General features: G+C 44.7%; 1 protein-coding gene across 1 annotated transcript in view; it reads right to left on the reverse strand.

The window, feature by feature from the left end:
• Positions 1-262: 262 nt before the first annotated feature.
• The window catches only part of clpb (caseinolytic mitochondrial matrix peptidase chaperone subunit B), a 32,799-nt gene continuing 14,041 nt past the window's right edge, over positions 263-19,020 (reverse strand). Inside the window, exons 6-16 of the mRNA XM_017423933.3 lie at positions 15,519-15,616; positions 11,660-11,774; positions 6,929-7,006; positions 4,872-4,927; positions 4,716-4,760; positions 3,764-3,925; positions 3,533-3,689; positions 3,361-3,434; positions 3,156-3,275; positions 2,056-2,160; positions 263-1,370 (exon numbers count right to left, since the gene is read on the reverse strand). Of these exons, the coding sequence (XP_017279422.1) occupies positions 1,173-1,370; positions 2,056-2,160; positions 3,156-3,275; positions 3,361-3,434; positions 3,533-3,689; positions 3,764-3,925; positions 4,716-4,760; positions 4,872-4,927; positions 6,929-7,006; positions 11,660-11,774; positions 15,519-15,616 (1,208 nt within the window). The 3' untranslated portion in view covers positions 263-1,172. The remainder of the gene's footprint in view (positions 1,371-2,055; positions 2,161-3,155; positions 3,276-3,360; positions 3,435-3,532; positions 3,690-3,763; positions 3,926-4,715; positions 4,761-4,871; positions 4,928-6,928; positions 7,007-11,659; positions 11,775-15,518; positions 15,617-19,020) is intronic.

Below are 19,020 nucleotides of genomic sequence, written 5' to 3' on the forward strand. Positions count from 1 at the left end.
TGTTTTGTGTGTGTGTGTGAAATGCTTTTTTGGCATCTCTGCAGCTTTTGACGAGGGCTGAATTCCCCCCTCGCCGCGCAGAATTCCAAAGAAATTCCTGTGTCGTGTCATTTCACAAGGTGGACAAGCGTTATTGTTGTTGCAGAATTCCCACCCAGGAGCTAGTGTCACACCCACACACACACACACACATCCATCAGGAGCATCAATGCAACTCAAACAGAACAACAACAACCACAAAAAGAGGAATTTCCTTTTTGTTGTGATGCTTTTATTTACACGTGGGAGGCTGGGGACACGAGAATGAAAGATGCTGCTCGATTACGTTCGGCGCCTTGTCGACGTGCTGCTCAAACATTTATGATGCGGCGCAGCCAACGCGGCTTTTCTTCAGGATTCTTGATTTCTATTGACATACTGTATAAACAGCTGCACGCGCTCCTCTACAATATCTTTTTAACGGATGTTCTAAGAAATGAGAAACACTTTAAAAGAAAGCTTATTGACTTTAATAGATTCAGTTAGGAGTTTGCTCTTTATTATTAGTGCATTCTCAAGTAAAATGAAACGAGTTCTTCTGCTTATCGGAGTCGTTCTGCTGGCGTGAGTCCATACAGGAGTGATATGTGTCAAGACGCAGAAACATGAAAAAAAATGGACACATTCGTGGTTAAAATTCACAAAAATGAAAACGAGTGCCCCCTGCTGAGTTTAACAGGCTCTGAAACAGCTACTTACACTCCCACAGTGAGCTTACTAGCTTCAATATACAATATATATTTAATAAATATTCAATAAGTTGGCTTTTTTCTACATTGTGAAGTAAAACACAAGTAAACGGTGTAACATCTACACTGACAGCACAAAGCAGCAGAATAATACTGTCTTCACTGAGGAGATGATTCCTGGTGAAGAAGCTGAAGCCGCTCTGTGTTTATTACTGTCGATATCAGATAAAACTCAGCACAGATTGGAATGAAACCTATTTAACTTTGTGGCGCACACATTTTATTGATGAAAAAGCTTAAATTTGTAAATTAGTTCTGCACGCTGTGTTGACTGAATGAGAGGCAGCGATGTTGTGATTCACAGAAGTACTTTTTTTCTTTATTGAACATCCGTCAGGAAGCAGCCGTCCTCCTCTCACTCGGAGGACGAGGTTTCGCTGGGCGTTAGTGTTCGGGATTGAGCGGTGGGCGGATGTCCAGCGTTCTCGACGAGCTGTCCTCTCCCAGAACCTCGAGGCGCAGGCTGGGCGCGCCGTGCTCCTCCTGGCCCTCCGAGTGGACGGACAGGCGCAGCGTGCAGCCTTTGGGCAGCAGCTCCTGCTCGTAGGCTGCGGCTAACTGGTTGACGACCCGCCGCTCAACCTGAGGTATCAGTGATGAGGTTAGTGATGATGAAGAAATCCTAACCGTTTTTAAAACAGAACACTGATTTTACAACCTTGATCGCTTTAGAACTGTAAATCTTCTGCATTTGGAAGTTTTAGCTTTTAGAAACACTGTTTTAGCTGTAAGCCTATGATTCATATTGCCTCCATGCTTGGTTTTGAAAAGAAACTTTACAGAGCGTGGGCATTTTTCTTCTTTAGATCATAACCTTTAACTCTAAGAAACACTATTCACTAAATCTACTGCCTAGAAGAACTTTTTCAGATTGATTAAGAAACAAATGAAATTGTAAAAACACAATTATTGACAAAAGTGAACTACATGGAGGCCCAAAAACTAAAAACAAAGTGCAGTGGCTCTATTTTACTGAACTGAAAATCAGCAGCTGGAAACTAACCATGTGTCCAGGTGTGCAGAACTGAAATTCACTGTTGAAAATCGAGCAATTTTTTCTAAAATCCTATGGTGTCCTACAGTCTGTATTACAGGTAAAAGCTTTCTTTTCTTCCCGTTGCAGTTTAAAGTTTTGTCCCTGAGAGCAAAAACTGAAATGTAAGTTCTACATCAAACATGCTGCGGGGAGGAAACTCCGCTCCGACCAATGAAAACAAGTCCGTAGCCGACGCATGAGAGCAAGCGAACCAAACAGAACAGGGGTTACCTCGTGTTTGATGGAACGAGCGCCGTAGTGCAGGTTGTAGCCGCCCGCCAGCAGGTCCAGGACGGGCCGATCCCACTGAAGAGTGATGTTGTGGCGCTGCTTCGCCTGACGAGACAGAGATGCAGGTCGGGGGGGGGGGGCGTTAAAGGACACGAGGCGTCAGAAAAAAAAAAAAAGCCCAGATCAGTTAAGGCAGCGATGGAGTAAAAGAGACAAATGCAGTGGCGGAGGGGAGATACTGTCAGGCGGCATGTCTGCCAGCGCTAATCAACAGGCCCTTAATGCGTTTTAATCAAACACCGGTCAATATCAGTGATCAGAGCCGCTCATTTACCCACTGATGTTAACACTTCATTCAATAAATAAGATGCTAGATTTATAGTTAGGTAATAATGGCTGCACTAAACATTTAATTCCCATAATATAAGTGAGTTACAAACAAATGGCTTGTGGGGATTAAGTGATAATGAGATTTCTGATGTTTGAGCTGCTGCCGGATACAGACGACGAGTTATTGTGAGACACTTAAAAAAAACAAACAATAAAGGAGTGGACAACACAACAACACCCTGAAACGAGTCATGAATCAGGTCCCTGTTGGTCCCCTGCAGGGGCCACGCTGTCAGGACACCAGCTGTAATATTAATAATTAAATATTGATGAAGGCTCCACATGTTAAACAGTGTAATCATGTTATAGTGAGTAACACACGGTATTGATCTGTGTGTGTGTGTGTGTGTTTTCTGCACAGCTCAGCGGCTGCAGGATGAAGTCGTCCAGTCTCACTAGGGGGGGGGGGAACACCCAAACAGAGACAAATCTGGTCCTCCCAGATAAACAAATACACCAGAGTAGCTGAGGTTTTTCTCGTTTGGAAACTAAGATCTACTGGTTTTTATTGTGAAAAGTGTGTGAAACAGTAATGAGAGACGTCATCTCAGAGGAGAGGATAAAACAGGGTCATAAACTACAACACCATAAAAACCTCATATGAGACAAAAACAGCCCTTATAAATAACTTGGAGCAGAGGATTTTGGGGGTTTAAATTTCACTAATAACTAGAATGGAAGAGATTCTGATCCATAATGTGCTGCCAAACCTTTTTGGCCCAGAAGTTGAGCTCTTTGCTGACCAGCTGTAGCAGCTCGGAGTGACAAAACGGCAGGAAGTACACGATTTCATTGATCCGACCGAGAAACTCGTCCCTCCGGAAATGAGCCTGCGGATTAATCACAGAGTGAACGATGACACCTGCAGCTTCTCGGTGCCAAAACATGCCCGTGGCGTCTGTGTGGCTGCCGTACCTTCAGGATGGGTTGAATCACCGTCTCTTTGAACTGTCGGGAGATTTTCACGTCGTCGCTTTTCTGTACGTCCTCTGGAAGGGACAAAAAAACCGAAACGGTAATAAAGCAGCTTTCTCTTCTGGTATCCGAGCAGATCGGCGTCGTGACGAGGTCGGCGCGTTGCTCTCACCGAGGTTGTCGGCCAGCTTCCTGCGACTGATCTCCTCAGCTTCCTGCCGGAGCTGCAAGGCGTGCTGGGCGATGTCTTCGCTTGCCACGTTGGACGTCATGATAAAAATCGCATCTTTACATTCGATGGTTTTCCCCTTGCCGTCCGTAAGGCGTCCCTGCGGGGGAAACGGCAGCTTAGTGAACCTGCGTTCTCCTCTGTTCCATCAGGCAGTAACACGCCTCATCACACCTCATCAAACAGCTGCAGCATGATGGTCAGAACATCAGGGTGAGCCTTGTCCACTTCATCGAACAGGACGACGGCATTGGGACACGCCCTCAACAGCTTGGTGAGCTGACCCCCTTCCTCGTGTCCCACGTATCCTGGAGGGGAGCCGATGAACTTTGCCACCTGAGAGACGAGGACGAGAGGAAAGAGTTGGTAAAAACGATCCCGTCGGGATGTAACGCAGCAGACAGATGTGCTTCCCAGGGTTTACGCCCAAGTTGGCTTTACGCTCCTTAAACTTTCACCCCACTTCGTGCTGTGCTGAGGTGTCACATCTAACGGGATGGTTTGCTACAAACCGAGGCTGTTCAAACAACAAGATATTAATCGTCCACAACATAACCCCACTTCAAAAGATCTGAGCAATCACTCTTATCTTAAAGTGCTCGAAATCATCCTATTTTAAAAAATAATGTCTCCTTCTCCTACGAAGGCAAACTTCTCGCAGTCCTTCCACTGCGGCCTTTTAGATTAGATCTGACACGACACAAACTGGCCAAGTTTTAATTTTAATTTTAATTTTTATTTCTAGTGACTCCAGAAATCCACAGATGTTAACGCAGAATACATACACCGAGCTGAAATAATTAGGCATGAATCTTTAGCACGGGAGGATAATCCAAATCGTAATCACTGATTAAATGTATTCATCACCAAACCTTCACGGGAAGAAAACAGCAACAAAAACGCAACATTCATTTTAATTTACGCATCATTTATGAGTTCATAAAGTGAATTCATCCGGAGCCATACATACACAGCAGGCGAACGCAACGCTCACAGCTGCTCTTATCAGAAGTAACTTCTGTGCAGCAGCATGCGCAGCAAATTAACCCCTTATACTTAAATACTGGGTGCTACCGGTAGCACATTATGAATTTGATTCAAGAAAGAAACAAAAACAAGTCTTCACCTCGTGTTTTTCCTGGAACTCAGACATGTCCATACGGATGAAGCCCTGCAAACACACAACGGTTGACAGAAACAGTAAATCAGGCTGCTGCGTTGTGCTGCGTGCGGTGGAAAACAGACAAAGAAATCCTGCACGTGCACTTCCTGTGCCACTCACCTTTTTAACGTCTTTGTGCATGTACCGAGCCACTTGTTTGGCCAACTCGGTCTTCCCTGCGACGCCGGCCGTAAAAAACAGAGACATCGTTTTAGCGATTCGTCACGCATCGGGACCGAGCCCCCGAAGCCGTGTAATTACTTTGTGTCTAAAAACAATCCCGGCCTTTTTTTTTTTTTTATGGAACACATCAGCATGCAGAAAATTCAAGACTTGGGGAAAACAAGTGTACTCGTTTCAGACAAAAAAAAAAAATCTCCCTGCTCTGCTAAGTGCTGGCCTAAATCCCAGCGCCTCCTTCCCCGAAGCTTTCAATCACTTCTAGCTCCCCAGAAGCACACATCATGTTTGTCAGTAAAATATTCCGCATCTAAATGCTCTTATATGATATTGATGTCTTCTGCTTGGTATAAATATGAGGGCTGTGTGTGTGTGTGTGTGTGTGTGTGTGTGTGTGTGTGTCTTGTTGCCGTGTTTAATATTGATGTCTGATGGCCACTGTTTGTCACTGAAGGGAACGGAGGATATGAACACTGCCTCTCCCTCATCTATCTCTCTGCCCTGTCATCTCACCATCTCTCTCTTTTGTTAGCTATCTATCTGGCCCTTAATATTCCTCTTTTTTTTTGTTTTCCTCTCTCCCCTTTGCTGCTCGCTGTTGCCTTCACACGTCCACAGCTGGTTGAAGACATCTAGGCTTTCTCTAGCTTCGAACGCTCCTTGAAGGTATACGTGCTGTTTTAAACAAAGACCTCGGCTGGCGCTTGGAGTATGTTACTTTCAGCACCAGATCTGAGCTCAACAGCTACACAGCTGACTGACTTTCTAAAAGTTTCATTAAAATCTGTCAGACAGACAGACAATTGCATGATCACCAGTCTTTCATGGCGACACTTACCATCCCCATTTATCGTTAATACTGTTGTGTAAAAACACCCCGACTATCACATTTCATTCGGTCGTTTCTTGTCCTAAATCGTCCTCAATGAGACCCACGCTGCAGCGGTGAGGTCCAGCCTGTCTCAGGACATCCCCATTAATTGACACCGCCGGCTCTTGGTGATTTTTATTTTCTCTCTCTCTCCCCACTCAAAAACCCAAATGGTTTCCGGCGTCTGAACGTGCGATCAGCTGCTTTCCTGACAGCTGGAGCTCGCGCACACAGAGCTCGGTGGGTGGCAGGAAACAAAAGGTGCAAATGGACGGAGCTTTATGGTGTCAATATCGATCAATAAAAAAAAAAAAGTGCCGAAATGGAGATTTTTGTTTTCTAAACAGGCAAAAGAAAAGCCAACAGGGATCCACCAAAGTGTGTCTACAGGCATTTTGAATCATTCTGATGCTTACAATCCAAGCAGACGCAGGACTTCATCTGAATTAGTGGGTTAAAAACTGCTCTCCTCCTTGGTAACAGAGTTATTCTCGATTTCTTTCAAAGCATTAAACGCAAAAAGTTTGGTTTTGTCTAGCTCATCTGTTTCCTCGCATTAGAAAACTCAAAAACTGTCGACGAGTGAGTTTTGTAACCAGAGAAGCAAAGAGCCCAAGATGAAGGCACAGACGTTTTTATTTATTTTTACTCCCCTTTCCCCACAAGTGGAGCTCAAAAATGCACAATTTGGAGTTGTGAGGCAGACTTGTGGTAAACGTTAATGTAGGCTAACTCGTTAAAAAAGTTTGGTTTTCTTTTATTATAGTAAACAAACCAGTCAAAAAAGAAGAGTAAGTGAAATCTCTTCTGAGTTTCTCTTCAGGCCACAAAGTACAAAATGACTCCTTGGAGAAATACATTTATTGATTTTAGATTAGTCTAATTTGTGTTTATTGTTTACACTTTGCTTTTGCAGCCATGTATTCAGCTGCCCTGTAATCTGAATTGATTAATTTGTCAAGAGGAGGGTACAGTCCCCCCCTCATGCATCAACAACTTCAGAAAAAGAACAAGTGTTCTGTTTATTTTGGCTGCTGTTCAAAAGAAGCCGAGGAGGCCCCCTCCCTTTCTATTTGCTTCATGAGATCAAACCGTAATTAAGGCGAGGTGCGAGGATGGGAGTTACCGATTCCCGACGAGCCGAGGAAGAGGAACACGAGGGGGTGCTCTTCATCGTACCAGCCATTCTCCTTCCTCCTGATGGCTGCAGAGAGGGGACAGCGAGAAGAAAAAGAGAGAGCCCCGTTAAATCATTGCATTGCATTTGTCGACTCTGCTCTTCCACCGAGTTTTCCTGAGTTGACCTGATCTCTGAAACCATGATGAAAAATAAATAAATAAATAAAAAAAGAGGGAACGAGCAGGGATGAGGAAAGGGTCAGAGACATTTGCTGGGAAGAAAAAGAGGAGGACGAGGAGAAAAGGCAGCAGGAGAGCAAGATGAGAGACCTCCAGAACGCTCCCCACAATGCCTCGCCTCTCCCCCCCCCGCTTTAGTCAGTGGGGCCATTAGCCAGCAGTAATTGTGTTAGCCTCTCTGGCGCGGCCATGGTGAAATCAGTTTAGCATAGATCGCAGCCTCGCACACACTCTTGCTTAAAGAGGAGTGCCCACCCTGCCATCACCCCAGCAACCAAACACACACACACACACAAAGACAAGATGATGATGTGAATCCGAGGGGACCAAAGAGAGTATTTGACCGTGGTTTCAGACACTCATCGAAGACGCAAGACAAACCTATCCGAATCTGAACCTATGGGGGGGGGAGGTTGGGGCAAGAACCAGAGCCGCAGGTCAGGGTTTCATCGGGCAGCTCAGTGGCACCAGTGGATCCATGATTAGTCCCGATGGCTTCAGGGGAAAATGTCCTGATTTGTATCTTCTGTCCTGCTGGGGTTCATCTGCATGCTACCATCTGTGTGAGACTGTAAACTTGCTACGGTCCAAAAATAGGGCTTACATTTTAGATCATCCAGCAATTGCAGTATTTATGCAATGCGGCTCATTGGCCTTTTCAGGTTGGAGGGCTCTAACGTGGGGGGGGGGGGGGAGAGATAAGGATAGGAACACAGTCTCATTTATGCAAATCAGTTGAACATAAATTCTTTCATTAACTGAGCGTAAACCGCTGGATGTCTCAGCGTAGCAGACTTCGAGGAGTTCTCATTATAAGGTTCTGCGTGGCTGACGTGGTCAACTTTATCCGATCGGAAGGAACCACAACTCGCTGCGTTTTCATCTGCCATTTAAAACTTTCCTGCAGGACTGCTGAAGACACGTACGGCAGCAGGTTTTTTCTCCCCACACATTTGAACCCCGGAGCTTTAGCAGGTTGCAAATTTTGTCAGCTTTGTTTGATTCAGCCGTCGGTGTCAAACAAGTGGCAGCAGAAAGATGAAGCTAAGTAGAGCTGGTGATATGATCTAGAGTGAATACTGGGATATTTGGAGCTAGATCCCAATACACATCCACATTAGGCCTTATAGCCTGATGCAGATGTGAATCATGGACAACAGACCCTTGTTCTCCTCTCTGAGATAAAAAAAAAAAGCTCACGGCCGTTCTTCTTTCATAATCCAACCTAAAACCAGCAGGATTGTTTTTCTTCAGAAATAAGCCGTGTGTCTAACTTCCACCGGGTTAACTTTCTCGCCTGGCATCGTTATTCTCCTCTCCTGATACAGAAACACCGCTGGAGGATTTTCTGAACGGGAGGAGGAGGGAGCCGTCTGCGAGTGGCGCAGAAGCTAAACTCCCGGCGAACGTACTGCCGTGGAAAGTTTTCTTGCAGCGTAGTCAAGTCAAGGTTGCAGTTTGAAGAACAATGCTTCATACGTCGAATAAAGACAATACATTGGCTGAGTTGAAAAACGAGAAACTTACAAATCAAAACAACATATCGCTGCGTATTGGAGCCAAGATCTCAAGCAACAGACATGACATCCGTGACACATGACACAAGTGCTAAACTAGGTACTAATAGCTGATAACCAAAGAGCAGATGTTCGGCAGCAGAGGAGGAGAGGCAGGGAAGCAGAGGGAGGAACACAGATAAGGAGAGGAAAGAGGAGTGAAGATGTGGGAGGAGATAAGGGTGTGTGTGGGGGGGGATGGAGGAGCGATGGAGATAAGGAGGCAGAGAAACAAACGAGTGTGTCAGAGATGGACATGAAGATGAACAGTGACAAGAGGGGCTCCGAAGCTCCGTCTGCGTGAATGACAGCGTAACCTTCAGTGTGTTCGGGCGTCTTTTAGCTGATTGGGACCGACTTTGACAGAAGGGCACACTGACATTTCTGAGAGGAGCCCGACAACAAGAAGGGAAGGAAAGGGACACAAAACAAATGAAGGCTCCCTCTCTCTCTCTCGCTCTCTCTCTCACACACACACACACACACACAGGGCAGTGTGTATTCTGCAGGTCTGGATGGCTCTAACATGATTACAGCGGGATGATTCTCTTCAATAACTCTTAGCCCTGAGAGCTAAACCTGGATCAATCTAACCTCCTTCCTGTGTGTGTGTGTGTGTGTGTGTGTGTGTGTGTCTTGCTGCAGGCCAGCTGTTTGTCATGAGGAGTTATGGGGGAAACAGACATTTTCAAGACATGACAACACACTAAATATTATGTTTTTAATTTCTTTTCTTGATGTCTGGTCTGAGAAACTTTACAAAGACAATCAATTCAGCGGGGCCGTCCGCAAAATTACTTTTTGCACTCGAGCTGCAGATTTAAAGGAGCAATCGCGAAAACAATAACTTGATTGATCAATATTCAGTATAAAACCCTTTGTCAACAACTAAACGAGAAATCATTTAGTAATTTATCAAGAAAATGCCAATTATTTGCCACGATTTGCTGTGCTCTTTAGGTTTCCTCCTCCAAGCCAGAGCTTGTTAAACTGGAAACTTGGTTTTTTATTGATTTGTTTTGAATACGATTGGAGGCAAACTGTAAAAACCTTTTTGGGGCAAAGGACACGAGGTGTTGCTGGCATCAGCAAATATCAATCGTCCGCCTTTTTGTCATTAACCGTGTTCATCCCCCCCCCCCACTAAATCTTTTTCATGTCTTGAATTTACCTGAAGGCACACATGAAACTGCTCAACCACACAGGTATTTACCCTGACGCTGGTGTTTCAGGCCATACATGCAAAATACTTAAAAAAATTTGCCTAACATTATCTCCTTTACAGGATGGATCTGGATTAAGCTGAACTGTATAGGATTCCGATTACTTTATTACTTTTTATATATTTAAACGGAGTGTTAACAGAGACTACTGTCAGATTGATCAGTAATTAGAGCTAACAGGAAGTACACAGCTACCGTTTGCGGTTCTTCACCCACACCCCGGTGTAACACTTTCATTTCGTTTATCTCTACATCCCTTTCTCATTTGTTGGCTCCTCGATCCGGAAAGCATCCCAAATCTCTTCCCTGAACAATTTCCTCATCTCCAGATCTCCGCTTCCCCTCGCAGACTTGTCCCAGAGTTTCATTGATTTGGGTTTCATTCGACGAAAACTAACAAAAAAAAAAAAAAAACAGAAGGGGGGCAGCTGAGATGGGTACAAATGTTCACACGATGATAATGTGGAGTCTTGAAAAATGGCAGCTGCGAGTGTGTAAATACAGTCGCCGCAGTTTGTCCCGGGGATCGATAAGCTTTTTGTTTTAGCTCGCAGTGAAGCGCTGCGTGGCTTTGAGGAAGATTTGCAAATGCAAGAACGTCGATTCATTGCCTTGTCAAAGACTACAAGTCCCACGATCACCCCCCCTGCCCCCCCTCCTTCCCTTCCCAGCAGTGCGACTTTTAAACCACCGTGTGTAAATGTATTTTGCTTGTGCTCTAAAGTTATTTACAGAGGTGCTGAATGAGGCTGATTCTCCTGTCGGTTATTGCCTCTGCAGCGTCTGTCCTCCCTAACACACCACCAGACTGTAATATCTGCTTCCTGTTTTGGAAAGAGCTTTATTATTTTCACAAATCTAAACAGAAAAATGCAGAGAAAAAGGAAAGAAAAAAAAAAAAACACGTAAAAATAACGAATGGCCTCTCCGTTAGCTGCGGAGCCATTTCTGAACATTAAGTCTCACTCTCTCATCTGCAGATCAATACAGCACATGGCCTCCATGGATGCCTGCTGTAATATCAGCTCTTTACTGTCTTCTGGGTTATTGTGCTTTAACTCATCCGCCCTGCTCTATTCTATACGCTGGAGTTACTCCGTCTTTCTGTCGGGTCCTCAGCTCTTGCTCCTCAGCTGTCTGCCATCAGGTTGGACGTTTTTCTTTTTACATTTTTTTATTTTAAAGTTATCTTCCATCACATGTATTCCACGCCAGCACTTCGCCTCTCCGTGAAGTGAGGAGCGAAGGAGACTTTGGCGGGATGGGGGTGCAGGTGAATGGGGAAGGGAAAGCAAAGAAGAAGGATGGAGGGAGAAGAAGAAGAAGAGGAGGAGGAGGGGTGTGGGGTCTGTAGTATGTTTCCTCTCTTCGTAATTGCGTTAACTGGCGGCTCCGAGCCTGGCCTCCTCAGCTGTCTCACATACACACACACTCGCGCACAGACAACACCTGTGTACGCCTGACAGACAGCTCATTCATCACAATTAACCAATTACGGCCTCCGCCTGTCTGTCTGAACCCGCCCACTGCTGCGGGGAAAGGAGGGGAGCAGAGACGAGTGCACAACAAAAACCAGAAGAAAGGAAAGGGGAAAAAGGAGAACAGGGCCGTGATGTAAAAACATCAAATCATGCACTCTTTTTCTTTTTGCTCCCCCCCCCCAAACGTGCACAGTTTGCAGATGCTACCAATAATATTTGCATATGATTTCCTGTGCACCTGAAGCCACCGTGTTGATGGCTCCTTCCTGTCCGATGATGTGCTCCTTCAGCCTCCTCTCCAGGGGGAACCTCCTCCTCTCCTCTGCCTCCCGTCGAGCCTGCAGCTCCTTGAACTGAACAAAGATAGAAAACAAACAAACAAATAAATAAGATCAGCACATAAAACACAGACAAGACAGTCAATGAGATCCGGAAAGAGGAGGAATCGTTTGTGACAGTATCAAAGGGAAAAAAGGAAAATCAAAGCACATTAGGCTGAAAGGTCTCATGGGAGAACAAGTTTGTAGTGATTCTCTTCTCTTCTCCTCCATTTATTTTTACATCTTTACCTTCACCTTTGTCTTAAACATTCATTCAAATAACACTGGATTGATATTTTCTCTTATTTTCTATAAAGAAAACAGTGTTTTTTTGCTAAATAAAGTCACTGCTTCACATTTTAATGGAAATAAATCGATCTGTGATTAAAAACAGACTTGAAACATTCAGTAAGGCTGACCTAATGAAACCTGTGGTTGTGAACAAAATTGATGCCAAAAATAGCAGCTAAAACAAAAATTCACGTTAGCAAAGCTTCGTTGTTTATTACTAACTTCAGGATTTGGTTTCAGTCGTAGAAAAAAACAACAACAAATGAAAACGCCTGTTCTTTAACTCTCCGTCCATCTCCTTCCTGTCCACATCACATTAGTCTTACTCTGTCTCTCTAATGCCTCTGCTTCCGCTCGTCTCCTCAAAGCTCCTCATTTGCTTTCCTAGCTCCTTTCTTTCTCCTCGGCCACCCCGTGGCTCATTTATCCTTCCCCTTTTTTTGTCTCCGTAGACTCCCGGTTTCCCCCTGCAGTGGAGGCGGCCTGTTTATTCTCTCCCTCCATCTTGCTTAGCTGCTGCCTGCTGTCAGGCCGGTAGATGACTACGGATAACTCGGGTTTTATTTACAAAAAGGCAGAGCGCCCTTCCACTGCTGGACGCCAGTGGAAGCCTAAGGTGAGCTGCTCAGGAAGATTCTGCTAAATTTAAATATTATATATATATATATATATATACATATATATATATATACACACACACACACACACATATATGAGTATCTTATTACAACACAAAAATGATCTTAAACTTTTTAGTTACGTCTTCACACTAGTGTGCATTTTGAAAGAAATCTGATGTTTCCCATTATTCCTCTTACTGGTTCCACTCACTAATAATTATCCATCAGAACGTTAATTCGACCTGTTTTCCTTTGCTTCAGGTCTCCGGCGTGGTGCGAAGAGCTGAGATAAATGCATCAAAATGCCACAGGTTTGCGCTTGGCGACATGTTTTCTGACTGGTTTTATAAACAGCCGCACAATCTAATAACGCCTATCACTTTCCCCATCTCCAGAGAGCAGTTGCTGCAGAACAGAGGTCACTGATAGGAAAATAAAAACAGTTATCCTGTAAAGGGCAAGGATGGAAAGTGCCATATCTTGTAACAGTGAAGTCGCTTAACTGTCCGTACCTGATAGAAACCGGCCGCGTGTGTGGCGGCGTCGAGAAAACCTTCGGAAAAAAATGTCCATTCCTTTCACAGATCTAAAGGATTTTCTTTTTTTAATAAATCATTATGCTTGCTTAGAGGAAGGGTTACAGGCTCACAGCTTTTTTTTTACATGTAAAAGCCTCTTTTTAAAGGGTTTGAATATAATTAAAAAACTAACTCATAAAGTTGTTTCACTGACAGCTGCTCAGTTTTGTTTCAGCCATCATTTATTTACTCCATAATCTTCATTCTGCATCAAGCAGCTGAAAGGCTGCAGTTAATTCAACGTGGGACATTTGAAGCCGTTACTGAAAACCTTAAGAGCTTTCCAACGTTTAAGAGCTCTTAAGGTGGCATCTCACCGGGCTGAAACCGCCGAAGACTAGTCGGAGACTCAAAACTATGAGTTCCCTGTCGCAGCCTCACTGAATTCAGCGTGTTTGCAAGCAAATGACCAGAGAGCCGTGTGGCAGGGCTTTGAAGGGCCAGTTTTTAAAAAAAATTTAAAAAATCACAAGCTACTTTTGTGTGCACGGCTGGCAAGACTGCCTTTTCGGCCATGCACATTTTGTCGTCCACCTCGGACCTATTTGTCATCAGCTTTTCCTACATTTAGGATTTCATCCGCTGGAGTACACTTTTAAAGTGAAGATAGACAGATTTGAAGTAGTTTTTCCTATCATTATTATTTATTATCAGCTTGGTTTTTAGACCTGGCCTCGGATGTTTTCTGTCAGAGGGGAGCTCTGGCACTCTTGAGACGCGTTGGGGGACGCCAATGACAAAATCCAGGTGGGTTTGAGAAGCCTCTGTTCCCTCTGTGACTGTGAGACCCCCTCAGTAACTCGGCACAGACAGTCACTACCTTAAACTACTCTTTCTCTGCAGGGTGATGTGCAGTTGTTTGTCAGGAAGACAAAGCTACATCTACCAATACAAAACTTCCTCAAACCTGTTCATCATTACAAGTGGAAAACACAGCAATAGCTTTTTAATCATGTAACACAGTGGTGTCCAATCCTGGTCCTGGAGGGCCACTATCCTGCATGTGTTAGTTGTTTCTCTGCTCCTCAGCAGGTCCTCAAGTTCTACAGAAGCCTGTTAGTCATTCAGTCATTCAAATCAGGTGTGTCAAAGCAGAGAAACATCTAAAACATGCAGGACAGTCGCCCTCCAGGACCGGGATTGGACACCCCTGATGTAACAGGAGACAAAAACAGCAGGATTAGTTGTGATATACACAGATATATTATACCTGTAGTATTTTTCATAGACTGAAGTAAAAAGAATGAAAGCAACCTGTGTCCTGTCTGCTTAAAGGTCTCATTTTAAACTGGTTCTTTAAGTTGTCTGTTATTTGTCGACACAGCAGTGGTTTATCCCCCTGAGATTACAGGCCTTTTTATACTGGAATCAATCATATGTCAAGAGTTGAAAAGCTTTAACAACATGCATTCAGCTCAGGCATTGAACTGAAAGTTTGTGAAAAAGCCGCCAAAGTCAAAAGAATAAACATTAAGTCACCTTCTAAAAGATTGGAGACCCATTTTCTAAAATAAAAAAGACAAGAAAGTCTGGCTCCTCAAAGCAAAATGTGACAAAAAGAGGGATAACACAAGACTTTTGCACAGCACTGTGATCAGATGCGGTTTGATAGGACACGCGCAAACTGGACAAACCTAAAACGAGCTGCAAGAACACCTCGGGAGTTTCTGAAGGCGACAAAGAGGAGGATCCTGTCGCCTCCAAATCGACCACCTGATTTCAGACGCAGCAAAAAGATCATTCAGTTGTTGCTAAGAAAAGATCTGAAGATGGCTGCAGAGTCTGAGAAAACAAAGGACGAAGCCCATATTTTTGGAGTTGTAGAAAAATGCACAACTTTTAATCCGTCCCTCAAATAAAAGCTGAGTTTAATCTTTTAAACCCACATCAATTAAGGCTGACTTGATTGTATAAGCAGCTGGAATTGATCAAACCGTACCAACGTCCAAGTATCTCCAAACCTAACCGTGCGCACTAATCAATCAGCCGCCTCTGTTGCTCAGCTCCCGCTTTTAACCCCAGTTAACCTCGAGCAGCTTTCAGAAGTTTAACCCTGAATAGCACCTGTCAGTCAGTGGCGACTCGGACACAGACCTCCTGAGGAGAGTCTGCTGTGTGCATGATGGCAAATAAATGAGCCAGATGCCTGTTGAGTGAACAGTGCTGTGTCATTCAGACCAGGCCAAAGGACATCTGTAAGAATGGAGAGTAATCGTATTTTAACTGCTTAAACATTCTGCGGAGCGTATACAGTATGAAAGGCTAGATTCAATCAGTACGTGTCGTACCTTGCCCTCCCACTCCTGCAGCGCCGCGCTCACTTCTCCCTCCTTAGCGTAGGTCCGCGGCGCGTGTCCCAAGCCGTTGGTCTGCAGGGGGTTGGCACCTGAATGCAAGGAAACGTACAAGTTTACAGCTTGATGTGGAATTCGGCTCAACGACAGAGCGAAACGGACGCCATTTTTGGCTTTGTCGTTAATGTCGTCGCTTAAAAACAACCCAAAACACATTAGCTCGGCAGGAGGGTTGAAACGTCAATCGAGAGCGAGGGTAATTTTCACTCCGGTTCAAGGGTCACTGAGGCCCACTTCCGTGAAGCCGAGGAACCCTGCAGTGGCCCCGTAGGCGGTTTCATATCTGCGACGCGTGCTGATAACAAACACTCCGACCCCCTTCACCCGTGGACAAACACCCCGGACCATTATGCTAGTTCTACATGCCCGCTGGTTGGTGCACCTCCACCCAACCGAGGGGTCAAACGGGGGTTACCGTCTTCTGCACCAACCTGTAGTATAGTGACTAACAGCTAGTTATGACTGGTTAGCAAACCATAAAACTCTTTTTAAAGAAGAATCAAACCTAAAAACAGATCTACAGTAAGTGAACATTACCTGAAAGCTAGATAATGTCTGTGTTTTGATTAAGACCCGACACCGGACCTAAAAGACCCATCATCGTCCAGCTGACCACCAAAGGTGTGCCAATCTTTCAACTGTGAGCTCTTTGGAAATCCCCTTAAGGCAGGGGTGGGCATTACTGGTCCTCGAGGGCCGCCGTTCAGCATGTTTTACTTGTTTCTCTGCTCCAACACACCTGATTTAAATCAATGGGTGATTAACAGGCTTCTGCAGAACATGAAGAAGTGATTTAAGCACTGAATCAGGTGTGTTGGAGCAGGGAAACAAGGAAAACATGCAAGACAGCAGCCCTCGAGGACCAGGAATGCCCACCACTGCCTTAAGGTAATAACTCACTGAGTCACGTTTTAAATAAAGTTAGGAAGCTTTGGCTCATTATTTATTGTCAGCTTAGTATTTAGGCCTACACATTCATTTCCCTCAGATGTTTACATGTCAAAGCACAGCTTTAATGCTCTTGTTGGAGATGCGGGCAACACAATTCAGGTTGTAGGCGACAATTAAAACAATTAGATCGTCAAGAAGTTCATACAGCTGACTTATTAGTCCCACAGTGATTTTTTAGTCAACATCTTTGTCAACTCAGCAACTTTTAACTTTTCAGTTTTCTGCTGTAGCTCTTTGAAGGAAGCAAAATATGTTGCATATTTGAGCCGATTTGTTAAAAAAAAAACAGGTTTTCAATCCCTTAAGTATAAATAAAACTTAGGAGCTCGTTCACAACATTAATAGAAGATTCTCTCAACTCATACCCTGAACTTAGAAATTAAACATTTATGAATAAATGTAGACAAATGGTGTAAACCCGTGACCTGAAATCTATCGCTGATGACAAGTTTGTGCCACTAAAATTCAGAGGCCCATCATAAGTTTCTCTTTATCCCAAATGGTAAATAATCAGTGGAGGTAATGGCAGCTTGTATTGCTCAGAGCCCCGACTGCAGCCACTAATAATCACTGCTACGATTATCGATAAACCCCTAAATTTCATGACCTGCTCACAGAGCTATCGATCCTGACAACAATACACCACTAACTCCCCCCCAACCAACCAAAACATGAGGGAGGAAAGCAATAAAGTACCCCACAACACACACACACACACACACACACAGACTGGACATAATAAATAGCATCATTTAGGGCTTTAATATCAGGCCAACCCTCTGGGCCATAGCACTTTATAACATGATCAACACCAACGAAAGTCACACAAAACAGACACAAACAGACACACACTCCAGCTGAAGACACACACACACACACACATGATCCCTTCATTAGGAGTGCTTTAGTTATGCCTATTAGGAGTTCCTCCTCTTTCCCATTTCCTCCTCCCTCTTTTTCACTGCAGCTGGTGGGAGAGAGCTCCTGCTGCTACTTATTCGTGTGTGTGCGTGTGTGTGTGTCCTTGTATCTGTTTTATGTGCATCTGCGAGCATGTGTGTCTCTCTTCTGGCCTGCTACCACCCACAGAGCTGCCCATTAGTCAGTGCCCCTGGCCGGAGGGCTGATGTGGCGCTCGGAGACAAGCGAGGGAGCTTCTGCAGGCAGGGTGGTGTGTGTGTGTGTGTGTGTGTGTGTGTGTGTGTGTGGTGGTGGGGGGGACTGCGGGAGGCGCGGTGAAGCCTGAGGGTCGGCCTGGAGACTGTGATGGATGGAGATGTGAGCCGAGGTCCGGCTCAGGCCAAGAGAGCAAAACCCGCGGCGAGCAGAGTGACGTGGGTGCACAGAAACACAGGGGAAATAAGAAGGTAACAGGACCGACACAGGTTTGGAAATGCACGCAGTGCAGAAACAGGAAAGACATAAATAAGAATCAACATAAGGCATACCAAAGATGGGGCACTTAAAAACTTTTTGTGACGAGGCGGAAAGAAGACGAACAAAAAGATGTAAAAAAAAAATATCAGAAATTATGTATGCATTGTCAGAAATAATCAAACATACCAAAAATCTCCCGATCTGCGTGCATTTGCGCAGCCAGCAAGGAGTGCGACCGGGACCGCGTGATGTCACGACTCTTATTGGTTGCGATGGCGGCGCCAAGCCAGCAGAAGCCTCGTCAGGCGAGCGCCGACCAAATCTGTCATTAATCGGATTGCCCTAAAACAAATGTCCCTGCTTTGTGAAATTTCTTACCTTTTTAATTCAAAAAAACGTTTCTGATCGAGTTAGACGGAGTGATTTGTTTAAGCGTAGTCACAGACGTAGGGATGATACGGCAGGACAGAACTTTGGGTGCGCCATCAATCATAAACGTAAACAAGACATTAATACGGCTTTTGCGTGCGTGTTTCAGACGGTCCGAGGAATTCCATCCAAAAATGACAACAACATGAATAAAGACCCAATCAAACTAAAAAGAAGCAGCTATAAATTCTTGCCAGCTGAATGAAGGATATCGGAAACCAAAAGCAGACGGGAATAAATGAATATTTTAGTTAATCATAAGGAGGTGTGAGTGAGTGCACCAACATGCATGCTTACATCTATTATTACTCCATGTAAAACACACACACACACATGCCTCCTGTGGTTGCAGAGATACCCCAAGGGCACGTTCAGTTCAACAAGGCCTAGCTTGTTTAAAAGCGACTCTGCTGGAAACGGAGTGGGATCCTCTGCCCTCAGGGCGCGCATGTGAGCGTGCACGCCGGCGGAGCCGAGTCAACGACAGGTGCGAGTCCAAAGGGGGGGGGGTGAGTTTCTGTAAGTGTTTCTTAAACAAACTGCTGACTGCGTCGATAAAGATATTTACAAAAAGCGTCAAGAAAAGGCGGACTTTATAACGAGCACCAAACATGAAAACAAGAAACCTTTAAACCCTTTTAAACTTTAGGTGCAAAACCTTTACAAAAAAAAAAAAAAA

The sequence above is a fragment of the Kryptolebias marmoratus genome, linkage group LG2, assembly GCF_001649575.2.
Source record: "Kryptolebias marmoratus isolate JLee-2015 linkage group LG2, ASM164957v2, whole genome shotgun sequence".
Lineage (NCBI taxonomy): Eukaryota > Metazoa > Chordata > Actinopteri > Cyprinodontiformes > Rivulidae > Kryptolebias > Kryptolebias marmoratus.